The 22,771-nt window shown below is 40.3% G+C and overlaps 1 protein-coding gene across 1 annotated transcript; it reads left to right on the top strand.

Annotated features, from left to right (window-relative positions):
- The first annotated feature begins 10,802 nt into the window (after positions 1 to 10,802).
- On the top strand, positions 10,803 to 21,509 carry LOC106162433 (uncharacterized). The gene is made up of 3 exons (XM_087015343.1): positions 10,803 to 10,821; positions 13,751 to 13,888; positions 18,633 to 21,509. The coding sequence occupies exons 2-3, from the start codon at positions 13,819 to 13,821 to the stop codon at positions 20,906 to 20,908; spliced, it is 2,346 nt and encodes a 781-aa protein (XP_086871469.1). The 5' UTR covers positions 10,803 to 10,821; positions 13,751 to 13,818; the 3' UTR covers positions 20,909 to 21,509.
- The last annotated feature ends 1,262 nt before the right edge of the window (positions 21,510 to 22,771 follow it).

Genomic DNA, 22,771 nt, shown 5'->3' with positions numbered 1-22,771 from the left:
TTATCTGTATGTAGTAATACCTATCGAATGGCTGACTGTGAATACATATACATATACATGTTGATATTTAAATATTAAAGGAGAAAACACTTTGAGATATATTTTATGTTTTTGCAACTGACTTGTTTATATTATTAATTTGATTAATTTTAAATACACATTTTTGAGCTACATTTAGAGAATAATGGTACATGTTGTAATAGAAAAAATGTCTCAAGGTCATATTCCAACGTGTACGGAAGGCCTTTTATACAATCTTCGAATGCGAATTGCACACCGTCATAGAAGAACAACACCAATTCTTCACCGTTGCCTGCTTCTAGGATAAAAAAAATCAAACTTGCTTTTAGCGTAACATGCACAGATATCAGATGGCGGATTATGAAAAAGAGAAAAATATATACCCTCTGTCAGGGCTACAGATTGGTTTTTCACTTGATATTTACAGATGCGTCTCTGGCTAATTAATGGGACATTTTTCCACTTGCGTTGGGGAAAAAGACCCACATATATAATCTGTTGCTCTGGTAGAGGGTAGTGATCGTACCAGCTAGTTGGAATCAAGGGGCATCCACTAAGGCTTCGTTCACATGCAATGTCTATTTTCTAAATTCTATTTTCTTATGATCACGGTCTGTGCCCTGAATATCCCGTCGCGTAATTACTGGCAGCGCGAGCCAGTTACTTATAGTAACTTACAGTAACTGGCTCGCGCTGCTAGTAATTACGCCGCGGGATATTCAGGGCACAGACCGTGATCATAAGATATACCGCGAATAGAAAATAGAATTTAGAAAATAGACATTGCATGTGAATGAAGCCTAACTAGCCCGATAGATTTGTCATAAACGTTTCGATAGATAACACACATCAGATAAAGAAGGTCTGATATACTATCGTCTGGGGGTGGGTTGTACATAATAATTCAATTAGTGGTCCACCTGGATACTGAAAGGGGGTGGTGGACTCCAAACAATACTGTCGTTTCGAATACAAGTCGCCGTATTCGTAGCACTTGCTTAATTTGAGAGTAATTAGAATAATTATGGGTTTGCTGAAGCTCCTTACAAACGGCACATTATTCTAGAATATAAATGTATTTATCGACGCTTAGAAATTTCAAATTAGTATTTTTTTCTTAAATTTTTCCATAATTTGTCAAAAAATATGTTTGTTATAATTCTGGTTTTATTACTGACATAATTTTTTGCGTACATGAAGATTTTTCTGATATCATATTTTATCGATAAACTTCAGTGCTATAGGGCATCGTGTATTAGTGTAGCATTTTAAAAATGTAATCTATACGGAAAGGCCCCGTCAAAACGAATACTACTATACTGCATATTTTAATTCGTTTAAAGTGCAAAATTAACTCAGAATCGCGCACAGAATATTTCAAACATATATTTAATACTCTAAGTAAATGGTGCGATTTACTGACCATAGGTGGTGTTTTTCCCAAAGCCGCCATACACTGTAATATCAGCCATTTGTTTTCACTAAGAGACACATTTTTCATTAAATGTTGTCCGTGTTTCAAAGCAATAAAACCCAAAGCCCAAGAAAATGTATAAAGTTCGAGACACCTCAAGAATTTATTATCCAGTTGCAGCGAAGCAATGACCGACTTCGTTGTAACGTGCTGCCCCCACACGGCTGTATCAAACACTAACCTGTCCTAAGAAGCTGATGGATTCAATCCTCTTTTCTATGGATCAAACGAAATTGGTGTGAGAGAATGATATGATAATAACTTATAAGGAAAAAAATAGAGGTATTCATATTAACAAAAATTAAACAATGGTGAAACATGCAAAATAATTTAGTTGGTGCTGTAACTAGAGTCAACTAACACTTTCAAAATGCCTTCCTTCTCACAGTATCAGTTGCACGGCTTAAGTACAATAAAATGAAAACAGATCACGCACACAGGTGGTGTGCAGAAAACGAGGCTAAAAAGCGGAGGAGAGTCCACTGGAGAAAGAAACTCAATCCTCTGCAGGTCTTTCCGTGTTTACACATTGGTTTAACTCGTACAACAGTGAAAACACTTACGACCACCGTTTTTATTGACCCTCTGCTCTGGCTACCGTACACCACTCCGATCCCTCTCACTTCTGACTTGGACGCGGGCCATCCTAGAGGCTAGTGGTTCCTTGGACGCTGACCCTTTCCTAGGCTGCAGAACACCAAGGGAAGGAGCGTTGTCAGAGAGGTAAGGGGTGTAAAGGGCTGGCCCTGAGCGCGTAGGAGTATGCTCGCTGCACGCGTGCGGGACAACGTGGTGAGTTGTTCCCGATCTATCTGTTATGTGTATTAACCAGATTGCTGTTGAAGAGTGCGGCGTTACCATATGACTGTGACATTTAGAACGTTGTTGACATCAGCTGGGCGAAAACGCTCGGTTTCTTAATTATTCCATTATCTTTGGTGATAGGGGTGATCTTATTGAAGGTTGCTCTTATTTATGATTTACTAATCTATGCCATGGAAATATGATTTAACGTGGGATTGTAAATCTCTCTCTCTCTCTCTCTCTCTCTCTCTCTCTCTCTCTCTCTCTCTCTCTCTCTCTCTCTCTCTCTCTCTGTGTGTGTGTGTGTGTGTGTGTGTGTGTGAAGACAGAGCATCTACATTGTAGTCTTTTCTTGACTTCATTTCTGCCCGTCACCCGCCATCCAGCTTAACTTTCGCTCTTTGCATGCTTTCTTTTTCATTCATTCTCCGTCATTATTGACTCTGTCACACGATATCAACGCCATTGCCGAAAGTCAATATTTGCAGGTCAGCTCTATATTCTTCTCTCCCCGAGGTAAAAGAATAAGGAAAAACTATAATGTTTCCAAAGAAAGAGACCAGCACTGCGTAACCACTACGTGGTTCAGAACAACTCGTCTCTACCTGTGGTGGTAAAACTTCAAAATATTTCTCCTGGAGAATACAATGGTAAAACAACAGTTGTGGGTTGAGGATAGAGTTTCTCTTTTATATTTTGGTTCTCTGTTTGTCCGCGTGGTCGAAACAGTAGGGGGTCTAATTTCGTAAAACAACACTGCAGTTGAACAACAGAGGGAATTGAAGCGAGCATGTTGGACACATTGTGAGATATTTAACACCGGGAGGCGAACGCGTTTGAGTGTGTGTGTGTGTGTGTGTGTGTGAGAGAGAGAGAGAGAGAGAGAGAGCATTGGCGTCTTATGTAAAATACACAGCACATGTTTGAAAAAAAAAACGTCTCCTGCTATATAGATTTTTACAAATATTTATAGCGAGCTACATGTGTTAATAGCTTTGAATAAATACTACTACGCCTGTAGTAGATGTCGTCTGCTCCCTACATCCAATTGAAGAGAGACTAGGGAATCCGCCTCCTGCTCAGCGGCCGGAGCACTTCCTTGAACAACTCGTGCCAGGAAAAGAAATCCATGAAATTCCGCGCGGCGTTCGTACCCCGTGTGCCAAAAATTCCAATCGAAGTTAGTGCCTTGACAATGCCGAGTTAGAGCGAAAGAATGTTTTCAGGCCTGCCTTTTTAACTGCTTCTGACTTGCATGAAATATCGTCATATATCTAACGCGTACCTTTTAATATCCAAAAACGACGTGAAATATTCCGAGATATCACTAATGTCTGTTATTTAAAGTCGGATTTTATGTTTTAGAAATTTTACACTCGAATTTCCTGAACGGGCACCAACTTCTGGTTTGAAAGTCGTTTTCAAGTTAAATAAAAACTTCACTTGCCCCTGTTACTGTCATGCCAGCCCCACTTCATAAATAGATATAAATAGATAGATAGATAAACGAAAAGAAATTAGTTTAAATTGAATTAGATAAAATAGATATGAATCTAATTAAGGAAAATAAATTTTCAGACGTGACTAGATTTACCTGTCCACCTATAAATCAACACCCACTACTTCCAGTATAGCCCCCTAACGCCATAGGGTCAGCTTTGTCCAAACACCAACAAATTAAGTGACCGACGTTTCTGAATGGCCCCGTGTTTTCATAAGCCAACAGAAAGTGGACGCAGACTAGCTTTTAATAAGGTCTTACTCCATTTTCCATAACAATTGTGATTTCTCCATACTTACGGCACACTGAATGAATGATGGACACTGGAAAAGCGTAGGAAAACGCTCCAGAGAAAGTTAATGTTACAGTTTCTTTAGCGATCCAGATTTAGAGAGCGTGAGGTTGGGGGTGAGTGCACGTTCTTGAGTGCGTTCTAGCTAGCATGCGTGCAAGAAGAAATGCTTGTAAGAAATGCTTGTACGAGTGCGTTTTAGTGATTTTTCCCTTTATATTTTTATGATCATGGTCAGTATAATTGCCATATCCGCCCTCCCGATGTTGCATAATATGGGCGTTTGGTTAATGACGTGACTTATTGTTCGGAATATTTGAGGAATACATACAACCAGATTATCTCAACAAAGCATTATGGGGGGGCACTACAGGCACATGTACCTGGTGAAATATAGTTGAGTTAACCTTGTTTGTTGTCTAGTTTACAAGGGTCAACAGAGGTTAAATAAAATAAACAACAATAAAACAGCCCTGAATACCAGTGACACAAAGTTAAATCAAGTTTTGGAAGCCAAATGTAACTGCTTGGAGAGCAAATGTTGTCAGGTCGTCCTTATCGCGATTTCCTAACAAAATAGCATCACACAGCCATATTGTGCTTTGGCCACGCTTCTTCAATTTTTGTTATTTATTTGGACCTGTGCTCTCTCCCCATGCGCATAACGCCAAATAAACAGACTTTTGTGCCTGGGGTCTTTCTGTGGAGTCGTATGAAAGCCTCGAGCCTTTGGAAGCCAGTCAACGCTGGAGGGTTTTAACACTGTGTTCATATTACACTATATTAGCTCTGCACACATACAAATACACTGTACAGGACGGCGACACACAAGAACGCGGACGACGTCCACAGAGTCGTAGCAGCGGCAGAGGAAGCAGGAGGTATTGTCGCATACCAGAACAGGGATTAAGTTTGATCCCTCTGACGCAAACAATGAACGCCTACCTGACGGTGTTAATACTGCTTACACGTATTTAATGCCGTTTTAACAGTTGGGTGGAATTCACGAGCGGTCAGCTAACGCGAGACTGGTCATCCTGGCCAGAGTGTTAGCTTTACATCAGACACTTCTTGGCAGGTTTTGAAAACAGAGTTGCTGCCCAAGACGCTGAAGACAGGGGATGTGTTACACAGGGACGCGCTGAACACGTTTAACACAAAGAGGTGGCGGCAGTTCGCCGTAACAGCGTAAAACTCTCCTCACCGTACATGTACATTTGCTATTCCAGTAGATGGTTTTTAAGTACGCCAAGCGAGAGTCTTCCACAGCCTGTTAGACAATTTGTTATCTACCTGGGTGAAGACGCTATGGTAGCCTAAGTCGCACAGGTATTCGTGAGTGTTTAACGTTCCATATGAACACTCTTTGGTACAGAAAATTGAAGTTGCTGCACTCACATGTTCTTCATGAGTGGAAATAGAATTGCACGACATTAAGGACTCTTCTTCAGTCGGCAGGTGTTGGATGATTTAGCACAGGGGGTCGTGTATTACTGACAGGTGAGTTATTAAAATATGTAGGTCTACAACAGGTGTGAATCAAGACCTTTCAAGGAGGGGATGCGCGCGCACACACACGCACACGCACACACACACACACACACGCACTTGTCACATACTCAGTGACCACTCCTTGTCATCTCTGTCAATGTCATCTGAAATCCAAGATGACCATTTCGTCCAATACATTTAAACTTAAGGTAGAATAAGATGACGAGCCCTAAATCTTATCTTAATTGAAATCAACGGTGGCATAACAGAGGGTAATTTATATCATACCTGCAATTATCTGAATGCCGTAGATCCATATTATTACAGGGTTTTAAGTTAAGGCATTATATGCAATCTGTGTTTACCTTTGGAAGTTCTCTGTTCATTGTGTGGTTTAGTACTACTAATAATGGGTCCCAGATTTGCAGAAAGTGTTTGCCTTGGTTAAACTTAAATCCTCTTCATGCACGTCGTTGGGCGCAGCTACAGGTAGATAAAAATCAAACAGTGGAATATGCCGGAAATGTTCACGAAAATTAGGATAAATCCTGAATTGCAAAATATAAAATATACAGATATCAAATTAAACAGACTAGTAAACTTTAATATGAGGGTTTATTTTTAATCTGAAAAGGTGAATTGTTTTATAGTAGTATATAATATAAAACATACATTATTTATTTATTTATTTATTTATTTATTTATTTATTTATTTATTTATTTGGGGGGGGGTTCTTTATGAGTGTGTCGCACGGTATCATTTACAGTGTACAATAACGGGAAGGTGATACACGCTATTTAATAGCGATTTGTCACATTGATAAGACAAGATGGCGGGCTGCTGTTTTACCTGGCCTTCCGGGGATAATTACCTGGGGATCACATAACGTCGCTTAACAGGAAAACAGAACGCGGAGAATGTAAACTAAAAAAGATCTTTGAAAAAAAAACACGATTTGAATGTCTAGCGCTTAAAGTAACATGCACGCCCACTGGCTGATGAATTAGATAGTGGTACAAAGAAAAGAGCACAGAAAAAAAGCTATATAGCTACCTTTTAAAGTGCATCCCCGCGTGTGAACTATTAAAACCTTAAAAGGTGCTCATGCTATTTCTGTATGTCACATACAATCGGAGAAATGACTTTTTTTCAAACATATTTGTCCTCATAAAAGATCAAGAGATGGTCCAGGCGACATAAGGGAAAAATGTTCAGTAAAGGGCAGCGGACCTCGTGTAAAATACGACCATTACTCACGATCTTCCACCAAATCACCAAACAAAGGTTAGCTCTAAATCTAAGATATATTTGACCACTGATTTGTACAGGTAAATCCCATCCTAGATTTTGACCACTTTTACGACACGTTATACATAACCCATATGAACCTAATGTGGGGTAGACTCCCTGTTACAACTTTATTTTATTTCAACCGGTATACAGATTACATTAAATATTCAAAGACCTGCTCTTGGGACATTATTTGCAGTCTGTTAAAGAAGCTGCAGTACGATCTAGACTGATATAGGAAAGGATACAAACACTTAAATGAATCCTCTTGTTTTTTATCACTACTGGCCATGAAGGCCGTTACCCCAGCTGTCTCTCTCTCTCTCTCATATGTCACAGTGCGGCAGACGGCGTATCAAGTCCGACTACTTCATACAGTGAGTCGACTTATTTTTGTGACACAGTCATAAAGGACGACATTAATAACATTGTCACACACGGCTGGTAAAGCACTGGCGGAAGTTGCCGCGGGCTAGGGTTAATTGTGCGCCTTTAGTTTGAGGGGAACTTCCACCCGAGCTCTATCATTCATGCGATTGGAATCTCCGAGTTCTTGTTTACAGCTCGTGCTCCGCCGACTCCGAGATAAGCCGCTGGTAGGAGACTCCTTCCCGCGTGTAACTGGCAGTAGAAAACGCTGGCGCTTGACTGCTAACGACTGCTACTACACCGTTCATGTCTGATAAGACACGTTGAGAGTACGACTCACAACTTGAGTGAGATTTAGGTGTATATGTGCTAGATTGTTAACAAATACTACGACTTCTGTCTCTGATAAGTTGCCAAGTTGAGGAATTTTGGCTGTAAATAGGACAGCAAACATTAAAATTGGACAAGAAATGGCCGGCCATGCTGTCGGACACACAGGAGAGGACGTGAGAATCTAGTATTACCTTGGAACAGGTGTTATCTTAGATTAGATTCTAAACTGTCTCTATCAGAGTGAGGGCGTCATTTCTGTGTAAAATTTTTGGCTGAGCAGTACAAAGTGCACAGAATAGGCCAGAGGAATACCGGTGGATATCTAGTGAAAAATATCTCTGTGACGCCTGGTAGAGGGTGGGAACAGGTATGTACACATGGTAGGTTGTGTTATTATCCCCTTTTATGTTTCCCAATGTCTTTTTTACACCTGACATTGGGCAACGTAGAACAGAATATAACCCTCTAGTATTCCTGTTTATTTATTTATTTATTTATTTATTTATTTATTTATTTATTTATTTATTTATTTTATTATTTGTGCTAACTCGATTGATTTAAAATGTGAATAAGAGTCCGAGTGCTAGAAACAGAAAACTTAATCTAGGGAGGCAATAATTTTGGGTTCTATGGTAGATCCGAGCCACCACAGGTATCTTATTGAAGAGATACGTGTTTGGGACAAGGCCACATGGGTTCTTTTTTTTTTCTTCTTTTTGGAGGCTACAGCTACATTAGGCCATGGCATAACATTAATCCTTGCATACGAGTGTCAGGTAGGGCAGTTGCAGCTTTTCTGGACTTAATGTTTTGTGTCGTACTGCACCGCGGTCATAGTGTATATACAGTGTGTATGATGGTTGGTGTATATAACGTGTTAGCGACAAAGTACCTGTGACACGGCTTTCAGAAGAACCGACAAATGTGCGATGGTGACATATGGGGGGGGGGGTTAGACGTAAAAAAACAAATACCCATCAAAATTTAATTATTCAGAAGTTTCCACACTCAAAACAGTATTTAATTCATAAAAAGGTTGAAGTTAACGGTCTGATCACATATAACATTCGAGTCACAACACGCTGTGTCGCAGTGATGACATATGACAAGTCTTGGCGACACGATGAGACACAAGTTAGACGGCTTGAGTAAGACGGCTTCCTTCAGTTAGACGACTTTCTGGAGACAACAACAGCACATAATCGAGTTCTATGTTGTTCTCTCCACTGTTACATAAAGAACGGCACTTCCTTCCATCTGATAACACAAAATAGGAAAGAATCTTAGCAAATAGTTAAGTGCTTCATGCTGCCGACCACTAGCCACTTCCGGCTATCCAACAAAAATTCGGATAAAGATCAATCCGACAGGACGTTACACACTACAGCTTTTCCGTTGCATACGATATCAAAAGTGACGTTCTCTGGTCCCATTCGACCCTGTTATAACAAGAGATTTAAGAGATTGATCTGGACAGACAAGAAGAGAGAAGTCCAGGCCTCTACCATTTAACGAGGACCCGATACAGATCCTAGTATTGCCCCTAGTATTGTTCTACAAATTCCATCAACGTCAATTTTCAACAACATGTCCCCATATAACCTAACAAATAGTATTTACTTTCTTATTTCAATTGCATTATTTTCTGAAAGGGGTCGGTCTTCAGAATGCAAGATATTCTTAAGGCGATGGGCGGATAAGCTACATAGAATTAACACGTGCGAAGCATATTTAGTGTGCAATTATATCAAATGAAATACAGAAGTAAACAAGCTTTTTTGTTGGCATCTAGTTGTGTACACCTAGAGTTCGCCCTTGGTCGCCCGTAAAACTAAAATGTCAATGGAGTTTCGCCTAAAAGCATTTATTAATTTAAAGTATGAAAAAGTCCACGCCCTTCTCAAATTACCTTTGACTGACTTTTGGCACTGCCTTGGTAACTTAAAATATAATCTGATACGTAGGAAAATAAAGATTGGGGCATAAATCATGCGGATTCTCAAGATAATGAGTCAGATTTTGGGCTGCAGAGTCGCGCTTCGTTAAAAAAAGTTGCACCATTACCATTTTGCCTCGTGTGATATATTTGTGACCCGTGGGTTTATTTCACACTTCTTTTCTCCTTGGTATCACACGCAAAAAAAAAATCAACAAAATATAGGAGTACATTGTATATAGTGTGTCTGTTTAGTGGTCATGATGTAAGCTGCATTAAGGATAAAACACTTGCCGTCTTTTGACATGAAAAGCCGAGTTGGCAGCTTGACGTCCATTTTACCCACCCACTGGGCCTCTACCAGGGCCGCAGCTTAATTATGCGCACTTTTCCCAAACTCACAGTGCAGAAAAGTTCCATCAATTAACTAGAGACGTATCTGTTAATATCTAGAATATCTACCGTTGTTAGGTAAGGTCCTTGTGCATGTACGATAGTTACAAAGCTGAATACCCTGAGCTCCCTTACCCAATAAAAAAGCAAAAGCATGCCCCCCAACGCCCCTCTTTTCCAGGAATTATAACTAATGGTCAATAATCTTATAGTCCCCAGTCAAACAATTTCTTTTTTTATTTTCTTTCCTCTTTTCTTTTGGTCTCTATGACTTGATAAATGTTCGAAAAATTCTCTTTCATTTCTTCTTTCTCTTCAACTTTATTCAGACTATCAGGCGATTTGGCAAGGTAAAAAAAAATCAGCCAACTGTATTTTAAGAATGTTGACAGGTTGACTTCGGGCAATTTACCATCTTGACTTGTGAATTTAACTCACACTTACCTCACCTTATGAGAGTGACATCCCCGCATTGAGTGGGAGGATTTTTAAACATCTGCGGTCGCATGGTTTTAATTCTTAATGGAAGCTGGCGTCATTCAAGTAAGGTCAGCCGTCGATATGATGTTGCGTTTTATTAAGCGCTCTCTGCGCGTTCATTGAAGTAAATGACGACGGGTTAAGTCCACTGAAGTTAGGATTTAGTCGCAGACAACAGACGTAAATCTCATTTCACAGAGACAGTGAGGACGGAGTTGTGTCAGTGTTCACAAAACTGAGGGAACATTTTGTTCGTAATGATTATTAATCCTACTTTGGCAGACGACAGGTTTATTCATCAGACGACAGTTTTTTAAGGTTTCCGATTGGAAAGATTGCCAGCATTGTATGGGGTAACACTTTTATCGAATTATTAGCAGACGATAATTGTGAGAAACGGACGACATTTTGAACACCGGAGAGTTTCTTATAGTAGGTACACGGCACATCTCTCTCTCTCTCTCTCTCTCTCTCTCTCTCTCTCTCTCTCTCTCGAAGACACACACTCACACACAGATACTTTGGATTCATAGGCATGTGAATATGTTCTAAAATCTACAAAATATGTTCAAATAAAACCGCAATACCTAACAGCACAATCAAAATTTCACAGGTAAATCTTCTCTTGTTATTTGCCTCAATATTGATGTCATCCACCATAACATTGCACGATGGAGACACAGACATATTAAATTCGAGCAGATATTTATATACCTGCAGCATCGTGTAAGTGGATGAATCAATGTCACTCTGTCGAACGTGTGGGACGTGATACATACACGGTAGTAGTATTTGATATATGTGCAAAAAGCGATATTAAGTTTTGGTGGCAACTCGTTACATTTAAACGTACATCTGTAGGTCATCTTTCCGTCTCTCTCTCTCTCTTTCTCACACACACACACACTCTCTCTCTCTCTCTCTTTCTTACTTTCTCTCTACTCTGTCTCTCTCTCTCTCTCTCTCTCTCTCTCTCTCTCTCTCACACACACACACACACACACACACACACACACACACACACCGCTCCACACATATATGACCAAGAAAGTAATATATATGCGTGAAGTTTTGACCCTACGTGACCTTAGCTGCATACTACGCTGTGCCATTGTGTCCCCATTACATATATTAGGTGGGTTTTATTGCATGTAAAGGGCCGTCTACACTTGTCACCTTTTTATACCTATCTTAATAATGGCCTTCATTTGGTCGGTTTTATAGAACTGTCTAGAGTGAGAGTTCATCCTTTATCACTACTCATCGTGTATAAATTGCATTTAACAATCTCTGCTCTAAATACACTCTTATGGCACTTGTTGCAATCATTATTATTTTAATTTCTCTAAAGTAAGGGCTCTCAGTCAAGACTAAATTTCTAAAACACTGATATTTCCATCTTTGTGTGGTAGGAAATAAAATAGGATGCCGTTTTATTTCTAAATACCTGGTTTTATTCCTGGCATATCAAGGAACATTTTATCTGTCAATGACTCAGTATCGGACGACAGAAGTTGAATTCAATATGGTTGTGTTTTAAACACGCAAAGTCACAGCAGACGACATTAAGAGCACCACGAGAGGCCGCCACTGTCTACTAACACGTCTGTATTATTTCTTCCCACGGCTGTCACTCCACTTTTTTTCTTTGTTCAATTATGTCACCTTGAAAACAAATTTCAAAGGTAAACAAACGCAAATACGGCCTTTCTCAAATGTAAATATTAGTGACTTTCCTTTCCATTAAAAAAATACTTGTATCAGCAAAACTGGGACGCGTATGAAGATTACGTAAGTCAATGTGACATTTCCTACAACATTTCCTACAAAGTGTGGTTCTATTTCTTCTTCTTTTGTGATGAAAGTGAACTTTTCTCTTTTATTTCGATGACAAAAGAAGGTGCCACTGATAAATGCGTTCACTATTAATTGCCGCGTCAACAGTGTCATTCATCAACTTAAGTGACATTACGCCACCGGGATAAGATTAATCCTTTTTTTTTTGGGGGGGGGGGGGGGGGCTACATGTATAGAAAGGAGAAAACGGGCTTCGTTTCAGCTGCATCTTTCTTCTCGTGAATATGAGGGAAACATGTGGACTGTAATTCGGATTTTGTTTGCAGTGTTCTAAGTGCAATGTATTGCGTGCGTGCGTGCGTGTGCGTGTGCGTTGTGCGTGTGCCTGAGAGAGAATCCCGTATATTTTCTGTATATTAGCGGATAGATCAACCTCCCATACCTACTGTTCTACAACAAGCTTATGTAAGGAGACGTTGTGCAGAACATTCAGTTCTTGTTTCAAGAAAGATCCACGTTTTTTTTTTCAAAATGATAGATAACACACATTTCGTGGCTCATCTTCATGGGGATTTGAGGACGCAAAATTATCCTTTGAAGTGTAAAATAGATGCTTCACTCTATTTGTCCTTGAACGAAAGTTATTTAATCTCCGTGTATAAACGAGTTGGTGGCGTAGCAGCGTCTGTGTCTGGAATTGGGAACGCATTAGTGATAGATTCACGACAATTGCGTTTTTGTTACGCAGGATATCAAAGCTTTCAATATAATAATGCCCTTGTTGCTTTATACAGACATATTCTACATTTCCTTTGTCTTATTTTTGGACCGATTTCTTCGGGACATCTGACAAATACCGTTTATTATGTCTGTGGTATAATTAAACAAAAAAAAATAAGATGGATGTTTCACCAGGCAAAGGATTTCTTTTAAAAGATAACACTGTTCTTGCTTAAACATGAACTTGAATCATATTGCGTCACCAGTTTACCAACGAAAAAGAGGTCCCACATTAAAAACATTCTGGTAGCGTAATGACGCGAATTAGACCGATTACCATTCCAATGTCCTCCGTGTCTGAACACATGTAATTTCTAGACAGATGAATATGGATTATTCTTACTGCATGAATCATTTAATCGGATCTCGTTTTTTAAGTCTGATATTCGCTTTTGTCACCTTTGACATTCAAGAAAAACTTCACAGACGCTGTAATGTTCACTTTCTATTATCGTTTATTTGGAATCTGTTTTCGCTGTCAGCTGAGTGTGGTTACATCATCTCGTCCTTCTGAGTCCACAGAGTGATGAGTCTGCTTAGAAAAAAGTCGACCTGGTGAAAAAATTCAAAATTTGTCAAGTTATTCGTCACTGACATCGCCAGATAAAACTATTAATGGCATAGCTGATGTGAATTGGGACGCTTTTATCATGTTTATAATCTATGTAATATCTGTCTACTGGCTGAAATTGATCAATTATATTTTCATTACCAACAAAAGTGAAAACAAATGGAGTGTACGCCTAATTTTTCCACGCAGTTGACACATGTTTTATTTTCGTTCCCAGAAGCTAGCCGGGTGCAGCAGCACTGGGATGCGTTCTCTCTGGCGTCTGTGAGGGTCCAAGGCGGCTTGATGGGAGACACGCTGTCAAGTTGCCATTCAGCGCGCAGCTCGGCTCTCCAGGACGAGAACCCTTACGGCGGTGAGTGGGGAGAGAGAGAGAGAGAGAGAGAGAGAGAGAGAGAGAGAGAGGGGAGAGAGAGAGAGAGTAAAACAATTTAGTATAAGAGTTTTCAATTCTAATAACATAACATTCTAATCACATGATTCTAAAAATATAGTAGAGATATTTTTTCTTAAGACTACCCACACACTCCATAGATTAACACTGATAATATTGCCTCCTATATATTGCTTTTATCACGCCTTGAGAACATAAAAAACGAAAACTGTGCCGATGTAATGTGATAAAACAATCTGAAAATAGAAGTAAGGAAATGCTGGTACACGTTCTGTATATGGCGTTGGTAAGCTGTATTCATTGCAGAATCAAAAGGTATAAAAACTTAAGCTCTCTGTTATGAAAAACTTCAAACAAACGGGAACAGGAAATTCCCACTCGATTTTATGACAACTTCAACCAGAAGATTCTGTTAGTTCAATGATCAATACAAAATTAAAAAATACTATCGTAGTGACGGTAGACGGTGGACAAGAACGTGTTTCGGGGAGGGGGGGGGGTTAAAATATTGACTTACGATTCTGGTTTAAAAAGATGCATGTTTTACATCAAACAGGATGCCTTCGATGTAACTAAAATGACAGAATAGACGAAGGTAGGCAAGAGGTCGTGCTTTAAGAAAATATATCGATTCGGTTTTAACATGAGGCGGATAAAGCATCGTTACACCCCCCCCCTCCCACCTTCCCCCTTCCTGATTCACCAAGGCGTGAAGTCCTGATTTGAGGGTCTGAATCTCCGCTCTCTAGAAAACGACGGTGAGTTGGGGAGGGGAGGGGGGGGGAGAGAGAGAGATATGACGGTATATGCGCACGTGTTTTTTTTTGGGGGGGGGGGGGGAAGATATTGACTTACGATTCTTGTTTAAAAAGATACATGTTGTACATCAGACAGGAACATGAACAAGGCATGGTGGAGATGTAGGAAGAATTTTGAAGTTAGTGCGGTTTAATCCAATTCCATATAATTTATTGATTGAAAACTTTGTTTATGGAGTGTGGAAATTTTTTTTGTAGTTGTGGCAGAGTCCGTGCAGAGCCCATCCACCCCACCCCCATCATCTCATCGCCATTATGTCATTTAAAAATCACGTGCGACACAAAAAAAAATGGGGAATTAAAAAGTAAATAATTGATGAAGCAAAAAAATATGTTACAAACAGTATGTAAATTAATATCTCAAAAATATTCCCAGGGTTGTACCGTATCGCGACATAGATCTTATAACACACGTGGAGCTGCAGGAATGCCGATCTCTATCTGTCCAGGAATGTCCAGTGGGTCATCTTCCACCGTAAAGCAAAGTGTGTAATGAACGTAAATTGCAATTTTATGATAACTTACTGCGAGGAACAAAGCGAGGGAAAATAACATATTAATAAAGAGTTCGGTGTCACCCTCTCTTTTAGAGGACGAGTTTCTGGGACACTGGATAGCGCCTGAGTTACAGAAGTAGCAGATTACTAGGACCCCCCCTCCCCCCCCCCCCCCCCCCCCTCCTCGCCCATTTCCAGTATTCATAGACTTGTGATAGTGAGGGATTGCCGGACCAGGATTCACTAGACTTCATTTTAAAAAATCGACTCCATAAATTTTGTACAAGGAGAGGTGAAAATCTCATAGTAAAACCTATTTTTATCATATGATAATATTCCTATCAATTGTGTTTCTACTTTGATGACGACGGTATTATCCTTTTTTGTGATTTAATATAAATATGCATAATATAACTAAAATGAATATAGATCAAACTATAGCGGCTGAATACAGAATTATTCATACGTGTACCGCAGAGCTCCTTATTTTCTATCTATATTAGTTGAAGCTAGATTGTTTTACATTACAACGGACAGCTGATCTGCCCATGAAATAAAATAACATCGCGCTTGAACCTGCGCGGGAGGCTCAAGCTGCAGCGTGTCGCTTACAACAAGCTTCATGATTTATGAGTTGTGAGAAACGTTCTTTAATGGCGGCCCAGGTATGCAGGGTAGATAACAGAGAAAAAGCGGCGTTGTTTCTGCGAGGTTGTTTTCCATAGTTAAGATCTATGTAGGACAGAGCGGCTAATACACGACCACATAGTTAATGCTGTGATTAACAAGACACTGTGACAATGTCATTTGATAATGGTCCCAGATACACACGAGTTATTACTGGGACTTCAGTCTCCAAATGACGTCACACAGCACGCGCTATTGGTAACGTCACGCATCGGCGTGATTTAACGACCTGAAAAGTCGCTTAGTATAGAATTCCAACCAGCACAGATAGCAGACACAGAGAATACAGAGGGTGAACTGTGATACTATAGACATGAATGTTAATATATATTAGGCCGACGTATTAATATAAAAGACGCGCTATACTGTTTTTGGTGGCATGGCGATGTCCTTTTTTTCTGCATTGATTTAATTATGTTGACGCACAGGCCTAGGTATTTTTGTTTGCCTATTGAATCCATGATTGTGACCATTTTCAAAGTCTTCTCAGTTTAATATCGCTATATAATAAATATCAATAATAAGTTTTTTATTTGTGATTCCTGAGTCGCCACAACATCAGCACAGATCCATAACAAAGTAAGAGATTATTTGGAGATTTACAAAAAATAGCGTTAAGTTATGAGAAGTAATGAGATTATTCTAGAATGTAAAAGGCAGATTGATGATAAACTTGAATCAATATTGAAATAATAAGATGGCAAACATATATTTAGTCCACTGTGGTTGGCATTGTATTAAAGTGTCGCGATTTTATATCCGAATACGTATTCCCCTCTAACAAAAGTTATCAAACCTCGTCAAACATAAAACTAGCATAAATGAAGGCAACACGAGCCGGTAAATAGCATGACCAAATACATCAAAATTGTCAGGAAGTTTTTGAAATACTTGTTCTCAAGATCGGACATTTTAAAGTGACGTCATACTCGTGCCCGATAAACATATCGCACAGTTTTGGCCAGACACGATTTATCACGTAGTTAAAAAGAAAATGTCAAAATGAAGCCAGAGGTGCCCAAGGTACCCTATTAGATACAAACGCCCCTTCAACTAATTCAGGGCTGTGATTTCCCTCCGTGTTCCAGTGATTTTAGATGGAAATATAACAATAAACACTGGAGATACTTAGTGTGAGCACTTTATGATTACTACCATTGGCTGTTTTATTATTTTTTTTTTTCATTTATTATTTTTACCAGTTGACAAACGGAAAAAACGATTCCCATTGTGGTTTACCAGTTTACCATTGTATGTCTTCCTCTCTATTATTACGGTTGGCTAAGGGCTCGGTGCTATCTGATAATTTTTTTTTCAAATGAAAATCCCGTTCAAACATAAGCTTATGTGCGTTTTCGGTCCTTGAAACAATAGAATACATATTACCCCCCTCCCTCTCTCTCTCTCTCTCTCTCTCTCTCTCTCTCTCTCTCTCTCTCTCTCATCACTGTCGTCTTTTTTAGCTCAAAACAAACTACACACCTCTATCTATACATTTTAAACAACAAAAGAAATCCTCCAATGCAGATCTATACTAGCACCACAACACCACCATATACAGATCCTTAACTTATAAAATATAGCATGTGGACTGCAATCACGGACCAGCAGGTTGTTAAAGTAGCTTGTTGACCAGGATAAAGGTGGGCCGTAATAGCCACCTGGACGCTGGGTGTCAGGCGACGGGGACATTACCTGATAACAAGCCCCTTGTGTCAGGAGACGTTAAGGAGGTGTTGTGACAAAAGAAGCCGTGTGAATTGACGCTTTCTTGGGACTGAACGTGTAACAGACTTGTCGCCAGCTGCTACTGTGTGTGAAGACGACTTTTTCTGTGGTCATTTGGAGTGTTACAGCGCGTTGTGGTAGACCGATCACCTAGAGAGAGGACTGCAGAACACGGCGAGATTAAGAGGTGAAAAAAATCACAGGATTGAGCCATTATGTGTTACTGCAGGCTTACATCAGTCGACGAGAACAGAGCACTGCCGTGTAGAATCATCTTATGACAGAGAAAACAGAATAATATATTCGGTCTTCGTTGCTGGCAGGCGTGGATGGTTTAGTCTGAATTTGTACTTATTTCGATGTCTTTTCTCTGCGGTCTGAAAGGTAGGCGTTTGTGGTAATGTACCCTGCTCGAAGTGGGACCTCTTCACCCTGAATAGATCACTTTTGTATTTCTGTTAGGACCCGCAGTAATTTTCTAGTCTTCAGTATTGTATATACTGTAACCACAAAATATGAAACTTATATTTCCCCAGATTGGATTGCACAGTTCTTCTGTGTCAGTAATTTTCGCCTAACTGTATTTTGAGATCACACACAACGAAAACAGGCACAGATAATTGGGCAGTCTTCAGTAACTACCAAAATAAGACTAATTTTCCGCAGACAGTCTGTAGCGATGGTCTCTTCTCAACTCTGTATAAAGATCGCACACGTTGAGGAAGCAGCTGGCACATTTGAAAATGTTAACTTGTTTTATCATTCACGTAAATTGTATGTTATTCAGTTTGTTGAAGAGTCATTTTTTCCTCAATGTCCATAAATTCCGTTAAATATTTGCAGCCAGTGCCTTTATTAAAATACATAGCACAGATTGATGTTAACAGGTCATTTTTTATATTTTCCGGCCACTTTAAGCAGGAGTTTAACGTCCAATTAGAATCAATGAGTAATAATTATCTTTTCTCATTCCAGGTCGGTTGAGACAAGGGGATCAGAAGAGATGGTCCACCATGTCCAAGCGGAAATCAGGCTCAATGCTAGACAACCCAAAGACCATGATTTCCGCGCCAGATGACATCCAACCGTCGCCTCTCTTCTCTCGCCCTGGCCGCCCGAGTAATCTGGACTTGTTGCCCCCTGAGAACCCGAACGCTGCTCACACCGTGGATCTGCTTCCCTCTTTCCCCTCCCGTTCCCCGCAAATTTCTTCTCCGGAGAGCTGGACCTCTCAGCCTGGCGGCGACCCCTCTCCCAGCCCCTCCTTCAGCAGCGCCAACTCGAATTCCAACCCACCACCCAAACCCCCACGTCTATACGTCAATACCGCCCCCGCCCCCTTGCGGAAAAAGCGTATCTCTGGATATTTCGGCAATTACGAGAACATCCCGGACTTGAAATCCCTGCAGAGCACTGATGTGGCCCCCGAACTCTCCCCCATGAGCAGAACGTATCCGCGGAGTAGTCGGTACAAGGCCATCGAGTCTCGGGACTCCCGGATGTTGACGGACGAGTTTCTCTTCGCTCAGCATCGTCAGATACTAGAAATCATGCGTTACTTGCTGATAGACCGACTGAACGCCCCAGATGTACTGCACCACTTGTTTCGTAAAGGAGTTATAACGGAGCAGGAGAAGGAAATTGTTCTGCAGGAGGAGAGAAAGAAAACAATGAACATTTTCATTGTTGATGAACTATTCACAAAAGGAGAGGCGGAGTTCGAGGCATTTAAATACATACTGCGTCTTAACGAGGATCACGAGGCTTTGGCGGACATTTTGGAAGTTTTAGAAACTGTTTTCAAAACTCTGGAAAAACACAACCCAAATAAGCCCTTGGATCCGGAAGTGGATAGTGGCACGGAGGCGGATGTGGATCCGCTGGAGGAGGATCCGTATGAGCTTGTGGGGGAGGTCCTCAGGGCCCACCACTCTCAGCCACCGGCTCTAGACGCCGCGCACATGCACTGTGATATCAGTTATTACGACCGGGAAACCGGAGAGGTCCTGCCGATCATCACCCTCCCGACTCCGCCAGGCTATTTCCCGCGTCTGACCAGCTGCGATAATCCACGCGCTTCGGTGGCATTAGCGCGGGAATTCACTGACATGATCGAGCAAAATCTCCAGATGGATGGTTGTCTGACGGACAGCTGTGAAAGTCCGGAAAAATACGTCCCAGTTATATCACTGGATATATACGACCAAAACCTAGGCGACGATGGAGCGTCCGTGTTGGCGTCCGTGTTGGAGAAATACGGGTGTGTATCAGAACTCAGCATCCCTAAAAACTGCATCGACAGTGATGGGATGGAAAGATTGGCGTCAGCGTTGCAAGTAAATAAGAGTTTACTGAAGTTGGACGTTCGAATGAATCCCATGACCAACGAGGCAGCGCGTGCCTTCTCGAATGCGCTGCATAAAAACACGTCGCTGAAGTCTCTAAATCTGACGGACACGAGAATCTCGCACGATGGTTGCAGCGATATAGTTCAAAATCTCGTGGGAAACGGCACCCTGCGAGAGTTGGATTTAGGATTTAACGAGTTGGACGACAGAGACTGCGATCACATAGCACAGCTGTTAGGAAATAGATCTGCGCTGAAAAAATTACGCTTGCGTGGAAATAATATCGCATTTCTAGGGTGTAGAGCACTTTCTAGGGCACTGGAGAGAAACACTGGCCTCCTTGTTCTGGACTTATCGTCCAACGATATTGGTGACAACGCAGCGTTCCATATTGGTACGATGTTGTCAAGAAACACGACTCTTCAGTTTCTCAATTTAGAGAAATGTGGCTTCACGAAGGAAGCCGCTGGTGCCATTGCGCAATCATTAACGGAGAATAAAACTCTGCTGTCGCTAGATTTAGGAATGAATCACTTAGGAGATTCTGGCGCCGAGGCTCTTGCTGCCATGTTGTCACATAACAGTTCCCTTAAAACACTTTGTCTGAACATGTGTGGTATTGGAAAACAAGGATTCCTGGATCTCCTTGAGGCTTTGGACAACAACACTTGTCTCAGCACTTTAAAGTTGTGCTTTAACGAGATCGGACGCTCAGAGCGTCGTGCGCCGATGTCCCAACTTCACCCGCACGACGGTGGCATACAGGGGAACGCCGCCATATTGGATTTAGTCTATGATCGTCTGCATTCAACACTTGTTTACAAAAGGGATCTGAAATTGCTTTTATGGGGGAACAAGTTGGACGAGAAACGCTACTCTAAGGAAGTGCGTTTCGAAAAATGATTTGTTGGGCGGTGACATTGACAGTAACAATTTGTATCACAAGAATTTGGCATTTTCCAGCCAATCTTGATTTGATTAGGAGAACATATCTCGTACATTCATACAGCCTGTTGCCACCTTTAAAAGTAATCACACTTTAAAAAAAAGTGTATTGCAGCAAAATAGACTTGAAAGTATATAGTTTTATATTAATTATATATGACATTTTAAAATCGCTAGGATAGTTTAGACGTGTATTTCTGTTTATCTCCACAAAAAATTCGGGTGTTATTTTTGGTATTCTGTTTCCATTATCATTCCGGGTTATTTTATTCTAAAAATTATCAGACCAACAAGTTTTATCAAAATATTCATTCTAACACGTAAGTCTTATTTTTATGATTTTTAGTATTAAGATATTTCATTATCATTGAGTGTACAAGAAATTTTTGACACACAGGTTTGTTAACTGTAAGACTATTTTGATCAATTATATGAAAACTTCATTAAGACGAAAAAACGTGTTAGAAATACACACATGGATCACAGATGTTCATTCAGTGTCATGTATACATATGTAAATAACATGCAAATAAAATCATTATCAACACAGAAAAGGTCATTTTCGCAGAGCGTCAAATCCTAGCCACAAAAGGTATTAAAGAAATGTCTCGCCATGCATAACGGTTATTTTTGGTATTTTCGATGAAAAAAATCGTAAAAATATTCCCCCACAACTAGGTACCAAAGAAGAGTATTTATACGCAGTTGATCAAAAACTAAACGCTGATCTACCTTCTACCGTTTTAGACACTGGAAACAAAAAACAAAAGTCGGTAACATTTCCATACATTTCCAGCATTGCTTACCAACTTCATGGCCGAAGCCAGTGCGAGGCAAGAGAGGCGCTAGCCTTTTCTCAAATTTCACAGAATATTTTGCTGACAAAGCTGGACCCAAGCGCGCGCGCGCGCACACACACACACACACACACACACACACACACACACACACACACACACACAGGTGCAAACACATTTATATAATAAAAATCTAAGTGATGCAATAAGAAAAAACAAAAGAAAAGAAAGAAATAGACAATAGATTTGATTTGCAATTACTTATACGACAGGAGCTTTATGCCTGCCCACTAGAATGGAGGGCAATTTGACTGGAGGCATAAGAAACAAGATAAGGACCAATTTAATTCGTGCTTTTACCCGCTTTGCCGTTCCCAAATGTCTTCATGCTGGTTTGAACTGTATTCCAGAAAAGACAGCTATTTTCACTGGATTAGGAACTGACCTTTGAACTCTGTGTCAGTGCCATAGATTGCGATAGAGATGCTAATAAAGTACAAAGCACAATTATTGTTTCTCAACACCAGTGCTAAAATTTTACTCGTTTATACTTGCCACATTGTACCTCGGACCTTATAAAGGGACTTTAACTTTGTGACTTGGGATAATTGTCTGTATAAGAAACGCTTGCATTTGGCAGGCAACTAAGTGGTCAATTTCAGTTAAGTATGACAATTTCGTGATTGTGATAGACAAATATTGCATTATTTGTATTAAATCTTCCTATTGCGTCACTTACATCACTCTCTTCACGAACATTGTCTGAAAATAACGAATTGTGGCTAAGATGTTGGCAAGGCTATCATGCAATATATATATACCATATTCTCTATGGTGCTCGCAGAAAATGTCTGGCCAAAGTATTGATCAACCCATTTGTCGCTCTGTTCTCCTTTACAAGGACAGTAGATGGGATATAATTAATTAATTTCCCAAATGTCTTCTACAGCCGTCTAGCATTTAACCAACCATTACTTATTTAAACTGCATAAGGTGATGTACAAAAAAAGTCGCTCAGACAGAA

Source organism: Lingula anatina, chromosome 6, assembly GCF_051362555.1.
Source record: "Lingula anatina isolate TDL-2025a chromosome 6, LinAna3.0, whole genome shotgun sequence".
NCBI lineage: Eukaryota > Metazoa > Brachiopoda > Lingulata > Lingulida > Lingulidae > Lingula > Lingula anatina.
This window is presented reverse-complemented; position numbering and strand designations above follow the sequence as displayed.